Source organism: Nelumbo nucifera, chromosome 2 (assembly GCF_055504915.1).
Source record: "Nelumbo nucifera cultivar China Antique chromosome 2, China Antique-T2T, whole genome shotgun sequence".
In the NCBI taxonomy this organism is placed as follows: Eukaryota; Viridiplantae; Streptophyta; class Magnoliopsida; order Proteales; family Nelumbonaceae; genus Nelumbo; species Nelumbo nucifera.
The window spans coordinates 32148455-32162973 of record NC_142650.1 but is presented as its reverse complement, the minus strand read 5'-3'; the positions used below and the strand labels follow the sequence as shown (position 1 = coordinate 32162973).

At 41.7% G+C, this 14519-nt stretch overlaps 1 protein-coding gene across 2 annotated transcripts in view; it reads left to right on the top strand.

Annotated features, from left to right (window-relative positions):
* The window catches only part of LOC104603308 (formin-like protein 18), a 160926-nt gene that overhangs the window by 90408 nt on the left and 55999 nt on the right, over positions 1-14519 (top strand). For both annotated transcript variants that reach the window (XR_736198.3, XM_010267305.3), the window contains exons 13-14: positions 12430-12501; positions 12580-12696. Coding sequence is in view for 1 of the 2 variants with exons in the window: in XM_010267305.3 (XP_010265607.1) it covers positions 12430-12501; positions 12580-12696 (189 nt within the window). In the remaining variant the exon portion in view is untranslated. The remainder of the gene's footprint in view (positions 1-12429; positions 12502-12579; positions 12697-14519) is intronic.

The window sequence follows — 14519 nt, the reverse complement described above, 5'->3', positions numbered from 1 at the left end:
TTGTTTCCGATGCCTGTGTTGAATCTGTTGTTGAGCCTCTGTTGAAATATTTTAGTATTTGTGTTAGGTTCTGTTTGGCTAGTTAAAGCGTTTTTTATTTCTATTTTTTTATTTCTGTTATGTCTGTTATTGTACTCACTTACAGCAGGGGCACAAGGGTCTTTTCCCTATATAATATAATAAAAGCTGGCGCCGCCAGTACTGTTCTATTGCCAATATCTTCTCTTCTCTTCTCTCTTCTCTCTTCTTCTCTTCTCTTTTCTTCCTCTTATTTCTGGCCGACCACACTGTCAAGATGGTATCAGAGCAGGAACACTGACTGAGAGAACAGATCGAACAAGCTTCCTTCCTTTTCCAACTTGCTGAATCTGGGCGGAACAAAGATTTGAATCTGGGCTGAAGAAAACAGATCTACAACCGGTACAGTCCTTCCTTTTTTTTCTCTTCCTTACCCTCCTTGGTCGTGTACCAAGGGAAAAAACCAAATGAATCTGGGCTGCTGAATGCTGTCAGACCTTTGTGAGGTTTATACCTCTTGTTTTTTGGGATCGTGTGATCCTGTTCCTGTGTTAAGGTGACTGTAGGTCACAGATGACCTGTTATCTCAATTTTTTGGCTTGATTATAAGTGTTAAGGATCTCTCCTGCTGATTAATGTTCTTAGAAATTCTGGAAGGCTGGTAGGTTGGGACTATTAAACCGTACAGGTCTGAAATCTGCCGAATCTTGCCTTTTTTGTCCTGAAATTGGTACTGTTTGTGCTCAGACTGTTTTCAAACCCAAGTGTGTGGGTGTGGACTGAGTACGTGTGTGGAGCAATTTTGTTTTGGAGTAAGGAGGGATCCTAAGTCCAGTGTTTGGGACTGATTGTCTGTTTTGACCATGTCGTCTGAGAATTCTGCTACTTCAGAGATTCCAGGGAGCCACAATGGAGTGAGTGGGGGAATGGATATGAGTTTCCCCATGGCTGTTATTCCCTTTGATTGTCTGAACTACCTTGAGTGGTCTAGGGGAATAAAACTCTACATCACTGCTAGGGGGAAAATAGGATACATCAATGGGAGAGTGAAGGAACCGAAGTATGGAAGTGCTGAATATGATAGGTGGAACCAAGAGAATAGTATGGTTTCCATGCTGCCATAGGTAAGGAAGACTTTTATGTGGGCTGAAACTGCTTGTGAGATATGGGAACAAGCAAAGTCCACCTATTCAGAGCAGAGACACTATGCCAAGATACATCAATTGCAAGTGAATCCTCTACTTGCAAGCAGGGGGAGAGGAGTCTCTCGATGTACTATTCTGATTTGACATCGATATGGAAAGAACTTGATCACTACCAGAATGTGAATTGGAAGTGTGATGAAGATGCTAAGGCGTATAAGTCACTTGTATCTCAGCAATGGGTCTTTGCCTTTCTCCTAGGGCTGAATCCTTCATATGAGTCCATTAGGGTGCAAATCTTGGGTAGTAAAGACTTGCCATCAGTTTAGGAGGTGTATGCCTTAGTGTAATCAGAAGAGAGTAGAAGAAGTGTGATGAATTGTGTAGAGGGGGAGTCAATTGCCCTAGCTGTCCGGGGAAATTCAGATACAAATGTCAGAGGTGTTTTTAAGAAAGGTGACTCTCAGAAAAGAACAGATGATAAGAATAAACTTTGGTGCACTCACTGCCAGAAGACATGACACACGAGAGATACATGTTGGGACCTCCATGGAAAACCTAAATGGGCACAGGATTTGGGTAAGAAGTCAACACCTGATCAGGGCAAGAAACCAAGCCAGCAGAATCAGAAAAAGTATAACTCAGCTAATATGGTGTCGACAGAGACTAGTCCATTGGTAACTCAGGAGAGGCATCCCAGTTCTGACCCTAAGGAAGAAATTATCAATTTCTTTCGTGACCATTTGGAATTGTATGGTAGGACTCTCCGCCAAATGGATTCTGGTCCTACTCCCTCTACCTCTTTCACGTCTACATCAGGTAATGTTGCCACTGTTAGACAGTTGTATGCCCTTAGCTTCAATTAGAATGATGTACATTATGAATGAATAAAGTACATATTTGATTCATGTTCTTGTGGTGTGTTTCTGTATAATACTCTTAAACTGGACACTTATGAGACTCGTGTTAGTTTAGAATGTTCACAGCCATTGGATAAGTCTGGGGAGATTTATCCTGCCAAAGCTGACACTGGTGTGCTACCAATTGTTGGGGTGGCCTGTCTCAGCCGCCAGGGTGAGACCCAAGGCACATGTAGTGTAGGATTAATTGAATCTTTGAACCGGACCAGATTTCCAGTATTGCCCTGGACCTTGGAGATTGATGGGCAAAACTGGAAAGTTACACCTGACCCCTAGACTCGATTATGATACTACACTAGGTGTCGGATTAGGCTGTCTTTGATATTCCAATCAGTGAGATCCTTAGCGGGGGTCAAAACCTGGGTATGTTGGGACAGTCTGAGAATTCATCTGAGTGGGTGATCATAGTGATAGGATCAACCCCTTTGTCGGACAAAGGTAATGATTGGGGATGCACTCTCTCTGATGGAAACCAAGACTGCCGGCAGCCGATTTCAATTGTTGAGATTTGTTTTGCAAAATATATTTTATATAAGATATAAAAGTATATATATTATGGTTTCCAAATGTTTGCAAAAGGTTTTAATTCCCGGGATCCATGTGAGAAGAGAGTGCAGCACTGCTCCTTGCAGCCGAGGGAGAGGTCCTCTCTTGTCGGGCAGTGTTTGATCATTATGGGTTGAGAGGTTAAGTGTAAGACCATTGAGGGTAATACCTGATGGGCTAATCTTGCATCTGCCCATAGTCCCTGGGTGTTACAAGGTGGCTTGGCCCAGGGACCACTTAGGGTAAGTGTTGGGCCCATAGAGCCCATGTGATGGGTTTCAGGGGGTGCACTGTCCATAACAGTGTATTCGGCCAGACCTTGTAACAAAGGCTAGGCTGAACCCATGTGGCTGATGTGTAGATCAATGTTTGGGTCCCACGCTATACAAGGAAGCCCAACTGGGCAGCAGTTTGGAAGGCTAAGTGAACACATAACCTTAATGGGCCTAAAACCCATTTCGAACTGGGCTGATTTGATCAGTTAAATAAGGGGCGAATTCTGGGATTGGATTAGCAGATTGGATTGGGTCTTAACCCTATCCACTCAGAGAGTCCAGATCTAAATGTGATTCAGATTTGGAAACCTCCTAATGAGATTAGGAGAAGGCTGATCTAATCTGCAGATAAGATAAGGGTTTACCCTTCTCACTTAGAGGGAATTCTGATCCAAATATGATTTGGATCAGCAACTCCTAATGGGATTAGGAGCTGATCCCTTCAAGGTTATAAAAGGAGGAGGGGGCGGCAGCCTTTAGACACAAGATCATCACCTAACTTCAGAGCTGAAATCACAGAAGAGAGAATTCAGCACATCTGCGAAAATTCTCTCTTGCCGCCTCCTTCTTGTCGCCGCCTCACTTGCCAGTTCGATCTCCAGTTCAGTGGGAGAAATCAAGATTGGATCTTGATATCAGTTCCTTGTGAAGGGACTGATAGGAAGCTGTGCTCACGTGTCGTCCTGCTAATTCTTGCGAAGGATTAGGTTCTTGGGAAGAACACTGCTGATTCTGCTCCATCCTGCACTGCGCCATATTCAGTGGGAGCAGTCTTTGGATCCTTCCTTGGGCGTGAACACCTTTGTTGGGAGATATTATTTCTCCGTATCAGGTATATCCCTCTTCCATTGCTTTTGTTCAGATCTGGTTCGGTTCTTGGTTCAAAATTGATCATTGAAAAATATGATTTTTCTAAAATAGGGAATTTGATTCCCAATAGGATGGAGAGAAATTTTTGAAATTCACCCATTCTATTCCGCAAGATTTGGGCATCCATACAATGGATATCTCATCCCTTCAGCCACTGCCTTCCATGTGTCATCTTATACCATTGATTCTCCTTGGGTTATTGACTCCGGAGCCTCAAACCACATGACCGGTAAGTCAAATTTATTTCAGACATATAACCTTCTCTCTGGGAGAGATAAGGTGAGACTAGCTGATGGTTCTTTCTCTACCATAGCTGGCCAAGGTACCATACCTCTCCCACTCGGCCTTACCCTTTCTAATGTACTGCATGTTCTGAAATTACCTATTAATTTGCTGTCCATTAGTATTAGTAGTATAACTCACTCCTTGAACTGTTCAGTCACTTTTTTTCCGTCTTCATGTGTGTTTTAGGATTTGGCCTCGGGGAAGACGATTGGTAGAGGAAGCATGGTGGATGGTCTCTACATGTTGGAGAATAAAGCTGGTCTTGTGGCTACAGAGTGCATGAGTTTGTCAAGTGAGAGTCAAGCCTATTTATGGCATAGTCGTCTAGGTCATATTTCTTTTGAGTCATTAAAAGTTATGTTCCCAAAGTTGTTTGAGTCCTTGTCAGTGAGTCAGTTACAGTGTTAGACATGTCAATTGAGTAAACATTGTAGAAGTTCTTTACCTTTGAGAAATAAAAGATCTGAATTTCCATTTCATATTGTTTATTCTGATGTTTGGGGCCCTGTTACACTACCCACTGAGGCTGGATATAAGTACTTCATTACCTTGATTGATGATTACTCTAGATACACTTGGGTTTACCCTATGCGATCTCGAGATGAAGTGCCAAAAATTGTGAAAGACTTTCAACGCATGGTGTTCACTCAGTTTCAAACTGAAATCCATATCTTCCAGTCGGACAATGCGAAGGAATACTTCCACAGTGATCTCATGGAGTTTTTTGCTTCAAGTGGGTCACTTCAGCGAAGCTCTTGTGCCAGGACATCCCAACAAAATGGTGTTGCTGAACGAAAGAACCGTCACCTTCTCGAAGTAGCTCGTGGCTTATTAATTCATATGAATGTGCCAAAATGTTTTTGGATGGATGTTGTTTTGTGTGCTACATACATCATCAACCGTATGCCATCTCGGTTACTAGAGTATAAGGCCCCACATTAGCTTATGTTTTCTACAGCTCCGTTGTCCACCATTCCGATGCATGTTTTTGGGTGTCGTTGCTTTGTCCATAACCTATCCCCTACTTGAGGTAAGCTTGATCCTCGGGCTATTCCTTGTGTTTTCCTTGGTTACCCTTTATCTCAAAAGGGGTATCGCTGCTATGTCTCCATTGATGTATCCTTCTTTGAGAATCAACCTTTCTTCTCGTTTTCTCCTCAGGGGGAGAGTAGGGTTGAGGAGAAACAGGCGACTCAAACTCAACTACCTCCTTTACCCGATCCTCCTCCATTCCGGGTTTTTCATCGTCGCCGTAAAAGCTAGCAGAGTTCAAGAGCCGTGGAACCTGACACTATGCAACCAACATCATCGGATTCACTAGAGGCAGATCCGTCTCATAAGCCAGGTACACTTGCTCCTATTGATATGCCTGTTCCTCTAAATGTTGATTCACCTGTCATCAATGATCTTGATGAAGGGATGAGAGATCCATCCCATGGACGCCCAAAGATTGCGGAATAAGGGGGGCGAATTTCAAAAATTTCTCTCCCTTCAACTGGGAATCGCATTCCCTATTTAGAAAATCATATTTTCAAGGATCATTCTTGAACCATAAACTGAACCAGATCTGAACCAAAAAGAGTAGGAGAGGATTATACCTGATATGGAGAAACAGTATCTCCCAATGGAGGTGTTCACGCCCAAGGAAGGATCCAAAATCTGCTCCCACTGAAGATGGCGCAGTGCAGGATGGAGCAGAATCAGCAATGTTCTTCTCCAAGAACTCTGTCCTTCGCAAGAAACAACAGGATGGCACGTGAGCACAGCTTCCTATCAATTCTTCCTCCAAGAACTGATGTCAAGATCAAATCTTGACTTCTCCCACTGGTGGAGATCGAATTGGCAAAACAGGGCGGCAAGAACAGGGAGGCGGCAAGAAAGAATTCGCAGGGTGTAGAATTCTCTCTTCTTGTGATTTCAGCACTGAAGAAAATCTGAGTGTGTGTCTCCTAAAGGCTGCCGCCCCCTCCTTTTGTTAACCTAAAAGATCAGCTCCTAATCCAATTAGGAGCTGCTTATCCAAATCATATTTGGATAAGACCCCTTTTAGGTGATAGGGATAAACCCTTATCTTATCTGCAGATTAGATTAGCTTTCTCCTAATCTCATTAGGAGGTTTCTAGATCTGAATCACATTCAGATCTGGACTCTATGAGTGGATAGGGTCAAGACCCTATCCTATCTGCTAATCCATCTCAGAATTCGCCCCATTATTAACTAATAAAATAGCCCAGTTCGAAATGGGCTTTAGGCCCATTAAGCTTATGTGCTCACTTAACCTTCCTAACTGCTGCCCAGTTGGGCTTCCTTGTATGGCGTGGGACCCAAGCATTGATCTACACATCAGCCACATGGGTTCGGCCTAGCCTTTGTTACAAGGCCTGGCCGAATACACTGTTATGGACAGTGCACCCCCTGAAACCCATCAAATGGGCTCTATGGGCCCAACACTTACCCTAAGTGGTCCCTGGGCCAAGCCACCTTGTAACACCCAGAGACTGTGGGCAGATGCAAGATTAGCCCATCAAGTATTATCCTCAATGGTCTTACACTTAACCTCTCAGCCCATAATGATCATACACTGCCCGACAAGAGAGGACCTCTCTCTCGGCTGCAAGGAACAGTGTTGCACTCTCTACTTATATGGATCCCAGGAATTAAAAGCTTCTTGCAAACATTTTAGAAACCATAATATATATACTTTTATATCTCATATAAAATATACTTTGCAAAACAAATCTCAACGGTTGAAATCGGCTGCCGACAGTCTTGGTTTCCATCAGTGAGAGTGCATCCCCGATCATTACCTTTGTCCGACAAAGGGTTTGATCCTGTCACTATGATCACCCACTCAGATGAATTCTCAGACTGTCCCAACATACCCAGGTTTTGACCCCCGCTAAGGATCTCACTGAATGGTACATCAAAGACAGCCCAATCCGACACCTAGTGCAGTATCATAATCGAGTCTAGGGGTCGGGTGTAACTTTCCAGTTTTGCCCATCAATCTCCAAGGTCCAGGGCAATACTGGAAATCTGGTCCAGTTCAAAGATTCAATTAATCCTACACTGTATGTGCCTAGGGTCTCACCCTGGCAGCTGAGACAGGCCACCCCAACCGACTTGGTGGCACCACAGTGTCAACCTTGTCAGGTAGGTCTCCCCAGACCGATCCACTGGCTGTGAACATTCTAAACTAACACGAGTCTCATTAAGTGTCCAGTTTAAGGGTATTACACAGAAACATACCAAGGGAACATGAATCAAATATGCACTTTTATTCATTTACAATAAACTCATAAAGTACATCATTCTGATTGAAGCTAAGGGCATACAAAACTGTCTAACACTTGATGTTCCTATTGCTAAGAGAAAGTGTGTTAGATCTTGTACCACTAATCATCCTATCTCTAATTTTGTGTCCTATGATCACGTTTCACCTTCATTCCGTGCATTCCTCTCCTCTGTGGACAGTGTCCCCGTTCCTAAGAATGTGGCAGAAGCTTTATCTAAACCTGAATGGACAGATGCAATGCAGGAAGAAATTGATGCATTACACAAAAATGGCACTTGGGAGTTGGTGAAGGAACCAGTGGATTGCAAGTGGGTGTTCACAGTGAAACACAAGGCTGATGGAACTGTTGAAAGGTATAAGGCTAGACTGGTAGCAAGAGGTTTTACACAGGTATATGGAGTGGACTATGCAGAGACTTTTGCTCCAGTAGCCAAGATGAACTCTATCAGGATCCTTCTTTCATTGGCAGCAAATCTTGACTGGGAACTTCACCAATTGGACATAAAAAATGCTTTCTTGAATGGTGACTTGGAAGAGGAAGTGTACATGACCCAACCTCTAGGTTTCTGTGCCAAAGGTAGTGAACAAAAGGTGTGCAGGTTAAAAAAATCTTTATATGGGTTGAAACAATCACCTCAGGCTTGGTTTAGTAAGTTCCATTTAGTAGTTCAACAGATGGGGTTCAAACAATGTCAGTCAGATTACACTCTATTTGTGAAAAGAGGTGAAGGAAAAATTGCAGCTCTTATTGTGTATGTGTTACCTGGAGTAGAGGCATGAAAAGCAGTGGCTCTTGTACCTGAGTGGGAAAAGGCTGATGTGGAGGAGGGAGGTGCAGTAGTAGTAGAGACAGATTGAGATGATCCTACAAGCCCAACTTCATTCTCCAATTGAGTCAAAACTGCCCTAACTGCAGCTAAGGCCTCCAAAGAAGTAGATCGAGGCCCTTGAAGGGAAGAACCAACTGATGTAATAGCTGCATTTGCATTTCCCTTCTAATTCCTGAGTCTTTCTGGTACAAGATTTGGGTGAAGCTTCCAACAAGTGTCTTTTGTGTGCTTAGGTTTTTTGCAATATTCACAAAACACACCTTTCTTTCCTTCATTCTTCATCTCTTTCTCCCTCTCACCACTATATTTGTGTCTTGCAGCTGCTAATGCCACTTCCATTTGAGAATTTTGTAGCATAACCTACCTCCTACTCTCTTCACTATGTACTAGGGAGTAGGCTGGAGACAAGGTAACATTTTCCCTAGTGAGAAGCTGTTGTCTAACAATGTCAAAATCAGAATTTAGACCCGCAAGAAATTCAAAAACTCTATTTCTCTCAACCAACTTGTTATAGGTTGCTTCATCCTTATTACTCTCCCACTCAATTGTTTCAAGATGATCTATCTCGTGCCATAAGGATTTCAGAGTAGAGAAATAAATCGATACGGGTTTCACTCCCTGCTTTAGATTGTTTACTTTAATTTCCAACTCATAAGCCCTAGCCACATCAAGTGGTTGTGAATAAGTCTCTTTCATATTGTCCCAAATATCCTTGGTTGTCTTTGCCCAAAGGTAATTTCTGCTAATATGGGGCTGCATCGAGTTGCACCACCATGTCATCACAAGATAATTTTCTTGAACCCATTTGGCATAGGAAGGGTCATCCTTGGCTGGTTCCTTAGTGTCTCCAGTCATGGCCTAACTTTCCCCTTCCTCCAATTGCCATCATGGTAGATTGAGCCCACTCCAAATAGTTAGAACCATCAAACCTGATTGCGGTAACCTGAAAAGGGTTGTTATCAGTCATACTAACAGCCCTTTCAGCACCCTCACCAGCAGGTTTCTGCTCACCCCCAAAGAACTCCATGTTTAGTTCAACAAAAAGAAGTACAAGAACACACTCGGCTGCCTTTTTGAATAAAAAAAAAAAGAGAACAGAGGAGAAGCAACTACCCGGTCCAGAAAATTCCAGAAAAAAATAGCTGCACTCAGAGATTTCAGAAAACCCTACTCAGTCCAATAAATTCCAAAAAGTAGCTGCACCTCTCAGAGGTTTCAGAAAACCCTACTTTCAGTTATAAACTTCTGGAGAGCTGAAAAAAAAACTACCCAGAAACTTCTGGGCGACACCTTCAATTCGAGATTTAAACCCTAAATCTCACCTCAAAAAGAGTTTTCTCTGATTCTTCCTGACTGCTGGGAAAACTCCAAGAATAGAAGCATCCTAGGCAAGGCTTCGAACTCCAATCTCCAAGAATCAGGCCACGAACAGAACTAAAACTCCAGCCCTATTAAAATCTCATGTAGCTGGCTGGGAAGAGCCTACATGAGATACGCGAGCAGAACTAAACCTGCTCTGATACCAACTTGAAGTTACTGCTGTTAGCAGAACTTCTAGGTAGAAGAGAAAATCAGAAATCGATAGGAAGAAGAGAGAAGAAGAGAAAAGAAGGGAGAAGAAGATAGAAGAGAATAGAAGAAGAACTAGAGAGGAATGGACAAAAAGTCTCTTATTGCCGCCCTAAGCAGTATTTTTATTTGTTTAACATAACATTAGGTAAAAGGACAAAAATGCCCTGCTACCTATAACAGTACAAGAAAGCAAGATGATAGCCAAAAAATAAGAAATAAAAGACTGAACTTATGGGATCACATCTGGTCCACTGTATCACTACAATATTCTAATCATGGGCATCTGAAGGTAGAGGCCTATTCTGGTGTTGATTGGGTAGGTTCTATTGATGATAGGTGGTCTACTTCTGTCTATTGTACTTTGGTGGGTGGCAATGTTGTATCCCGAAGAAGTAAGAAGCAATCAGTTATGGCTCGATCTAGTGCAGAGGTAGAGTACAGAGCTATGGCACATGGAGTCTCAGAACTGTTGTGGTTGAAGAACTTGTTGACAGAAATGGGAGTGCAAATTGATACTCCAATGATATTATATTGTGACAATCAAGTTGCCATAAACATAGCCCACAACCCTGTTCAACATGACCGTACAAAGCATATAGAGGTTGATCGACATTTCATTAGAGAAAGAATTGTTAGTGGAGAGATTCGTCTACCTCATGTGAGGTCTGAAGACCAGTTGGCTTATTGTCTTACTAAAGGTGTTCCCAAATCAAAGCTTGACAACAATTTGAACAAGCTGGGCATGATAAATATTTATGCTCAGCTTGAGGGGGAGTGCTAAGAGTGTGTGAGCATTTTTGTCCTTTTGTGATATTTTGTATTTGGGCGCCTATTCAAGGGAACCTTTGTAATTTTGTTTGTGAAGAAAAAATGAAACGTCTCTTGGTGTGAACAATGCCACACCAAGCATTCTCGACACTTCTTCTTCTTCTTCTTCTCTTCTCTCTTCAACATCTCTAAACCTTACAACTTGCCATCACTAATGTTAAGGATTAGAGTATTCACCAGATGGATGTAAAGAATGCCTTTCTTCATGGGCATCTCCGTGAGATAATGTATATGAAACCCCCACCAAGCTATTATGGTGATCCTAACTTAGTCTATAGACTTAAGAAGTCCTTATATGGACTTAGACAAGCTCCAAGAGCTTTGTTTGAGAGGTTTTGTGGGGTTTTCATTGAAGGAGGATTCCAATAGAGCTCTTCAGATTATTCTCTCTTTACTCTCAAGCATCCTCAAGGCTCGACTCTTCTTCTAGTAGCTTCTTATTCAATCCTTCAAGATGGAGCCCGATCCAATGACCTGTTTTCTTGGTCTTTTGTTTACTTAGTGCTAGGGGATACTTTGTCAACCAGCAGAAATATGCTAGTGACTTGATTAAGATGGCCAATCTCTCAGTATGGATGATGGACAACTTCTTCCTGACACCACTTATATCATCAGCTTGTTGGTAGTCTCATCTATCTTACCATGACCTGGCTAGATATATCTTATGTTGTCCAGATAGTCAATCAGTTTGTGTCTGCTCCTCGGCAACCTCATTTCTCCACAGTCCTTCGAATTATCAGATATGTTATAGGAACATTGCCTTATGCACTCTTCTTCTCATCCTCCTCATCCCCTTAGTTGACTACTTATGTTGATGCTGATTGGGCTGGTTTCCCCGACACCAGACGGTCCACCACTGGATGGTGTGTTTTCTTGTGTGATTCACTCATTTCTTTTAAGTGTAAGAAGCAGCACAAAGTCTCCAAGTCATCTCTTAAAGGCAAATATCATGCTATGTCATCTATTTGCAGTGAGCTCATTTGGCTTAAGGCTATTTTTCATGACCTAACCATTGATCATCCAGCCCCTATTCCTTTATTTGCTTAAAACATGAGTGCAATCAAGATCGCCTCAAACCCAATCTTCATGAACAAACTAAACACACTGAGGTTGATTGCCACTTCATTAGAGATCTCACTACGGGTCACATCACTCTTCCTTGTGTCATCCAATCTTCAATTTGGCCAATCTCTTCACCAAGGCTATGACTTGCACGAGACATAATTTCCTTATGGACAAACTGATGCTCTTGCCTCGGCATCAGTTTGAGGGGGAGTGTAGAGAAGATGGGGGTTAATATTGTAATTTTACTTCTCTTTTATTTGCTATATTGTACACTACCTCTGTACATCTCTGTATTTTACAATTCTTGTAAGGACAAGATTGTCCATTTACAGTTTTACACAATATATAATTCTGGGCATGTGGGACTGTAACACACCCAACCAAATCATGTTTCTCTCTTGTTTCCTATCTATTTCGACTAGAACTGACAAACAGAAATTGGGGGTCAAGATTATAAACTCCATCTACATTCTGCATTCTGGCTCTTGCTATATTTAGATCTTTGGTTAGGAGAGTGATTTGGGCACATTAAATTCTAGACAAAGTGACGCCCCTTAATCACTATTCTAAAGTACATATTTTAAAATATACTAGTGCCTTTATGCATCAAATTTTAATAATTATATAAAAGGGAACCTATTGTATTTTAAGTAGGGTTGTGGCTGCTTTATGTAAGATCTCCATAAATGGACCCTTTTGGTCATTCTAGAGCTTGGAGATTCCCTACTAATTCTTTGATATTTTACATTTTTTGGTAATGGTTTTCTACTCATCATGCTCTAGGTGCTTGCTGATAAATTGCCAGAAACTATAGATTTTCAAAAAGACCTTGTCAGCTTGGAAGTTGCATCAAAGGTATAATGATATTGTTTTTGGATTATTTTCTTTCACTTGTAGATAATTTGATGTCTGAACTCATTTATTTCCACCCAGATACAACTAAAGTATTTGGCAGAAGAGATGCAAGCCATTAGCAAAGGCTTGGAGAAAGTTGAAGAGGAATTGATTGCATCTGAAAATGATGGTCCTGTATCGCAAACTTTTCACAAGGTATTTTTATAAATGTCTTTAAATAATACTGTTGCCAAAATGGATGCTTTTTTTTTCATGTTCCAAAATCCATCATACAAAATAAAAATAGAAACAATAACATTAACAATTGGTTTTCTTTTTGAACATATGAGGTAAGTATTTTGTGCCATGTAATAAATCTTAAACATTTTCAAATAAGCAATCTTTCAGACTGTAGAGAAGATGGGCCGAATGGAGGTGGGCTTTGAATGCTTTAACAGTCCTCCCAAACAACAAAAAATAACCCAGCAAAGGACTGAGAAAAGACTTACAGTCTCTGGTTTGAACTATAAACCAGGCCGAACACTTGTTCTCTGAGATAACTTTGAAATTCTTTTTCTCTGATTTCAAATCAGGCCAAACAACTTGCTCTCTGATTCTTCCTGGTCACCGAACCCTTCTCCAAGTGTATAGAAACTTGGGCACCCTCCAATGACCTCCAAGAACCAGGCGGATGACTGTAAACTTTCAGCCCTAGAACCTCCTCATGTAGTTGGCTGAACTAGAACCACATGAGGGACATGCCAAGCAATGGCCCGCTCTGATACCAAGTTGAAAAACAGCCCACTTGATGTATGGAACTGTTTGAGATTAGATGCAAACCAGAAAATAAACAAACAAGAGAAGAAAAGAAGAGAGAGCTGGTGGCAATGAGTGTTAGAGAGTAAGAGGTTCGAACATAACCCCTCTCTAACACTCTAAACATCTTATTAATAAGTTAATCTTTGACAAATTACAGAGAGGCCCTTGAGTGGGCAGGAAAATACAAAAACAGAACATTACAAAGTATGGGCCCAGAATAAGGCCCACAACAGAGAGAAACATAACAGTAGAAGATCAAGACTGTAATCAGTCTTGAATCCTAATAGGTTTTAGGTTCACAAAACAAAAGAAAAGTGAGAGAAAGGAGAGAGAATAGAAGAGAAATAGGAGAACACAAGTGGTTGAAAGGAGGGATAGATTCTAACAGATCTGCCACCGCCACTCTCTTAATATTTATAGGTTATGTTTAGTACATAATGGAAAGGACACATCTGCTCTTAGTACTTACATAATAAATAAAGTAAATAAAAGCTGAAATAAATAACAACTGAATTAACAAACTGACTCAAACTGACACTACTATAACTGAAACAAATAACTACACTGCTGTCCTACGAACACAGTGGGGACCACTGCAGTGGGGCCCACATCAGTGTTCTCTACACTCCCCCTCAAGTTGGGAGTAGATATCTATCATTCCCAACGTGGATAGGTTTGTCTCTAACTTCTTCCTTGGTACAGCCTTGGTGAGGATATCCGCGAGCTGCATATTAGATTTGATGTACGGAAGACACACTTCTTGTGATGTGACCCTTTATCGCACAAAATGTTGATCAACTTTGATATGTTTAGTTCTGTCATGCTGCACTGGGTTGTGGGCTATATTAATAGCTGTCTGATTATCACAATACAGCATTAAGGGCTTTTCATAGTCAATATCCAACTCTTCAAGTAGTGACCTCAGCCATAAGATTTTAGCCACTCCATTAGCCATTGACCTGTATTTCGCTTCAGCACTGGAGCGGGAAACAACACTCTGCTTCTTACTCCTCCAAGAGACAAGGTTACCTTCCACATGGGCACAATATCCAGAGGTAGACCTTCTGTCATCAACACTCCCAGCCCAATCGGCATCTGTATAGACTTCCACCCTCATGTGATTATTGTTCTTGAGCAATATACCTCTACCCGGGCATCTCTTCAAGTATGCTAATATTCTCTCTGCCGCAAGAAGATGAGAAGTTCTAGGGGAGTGCATG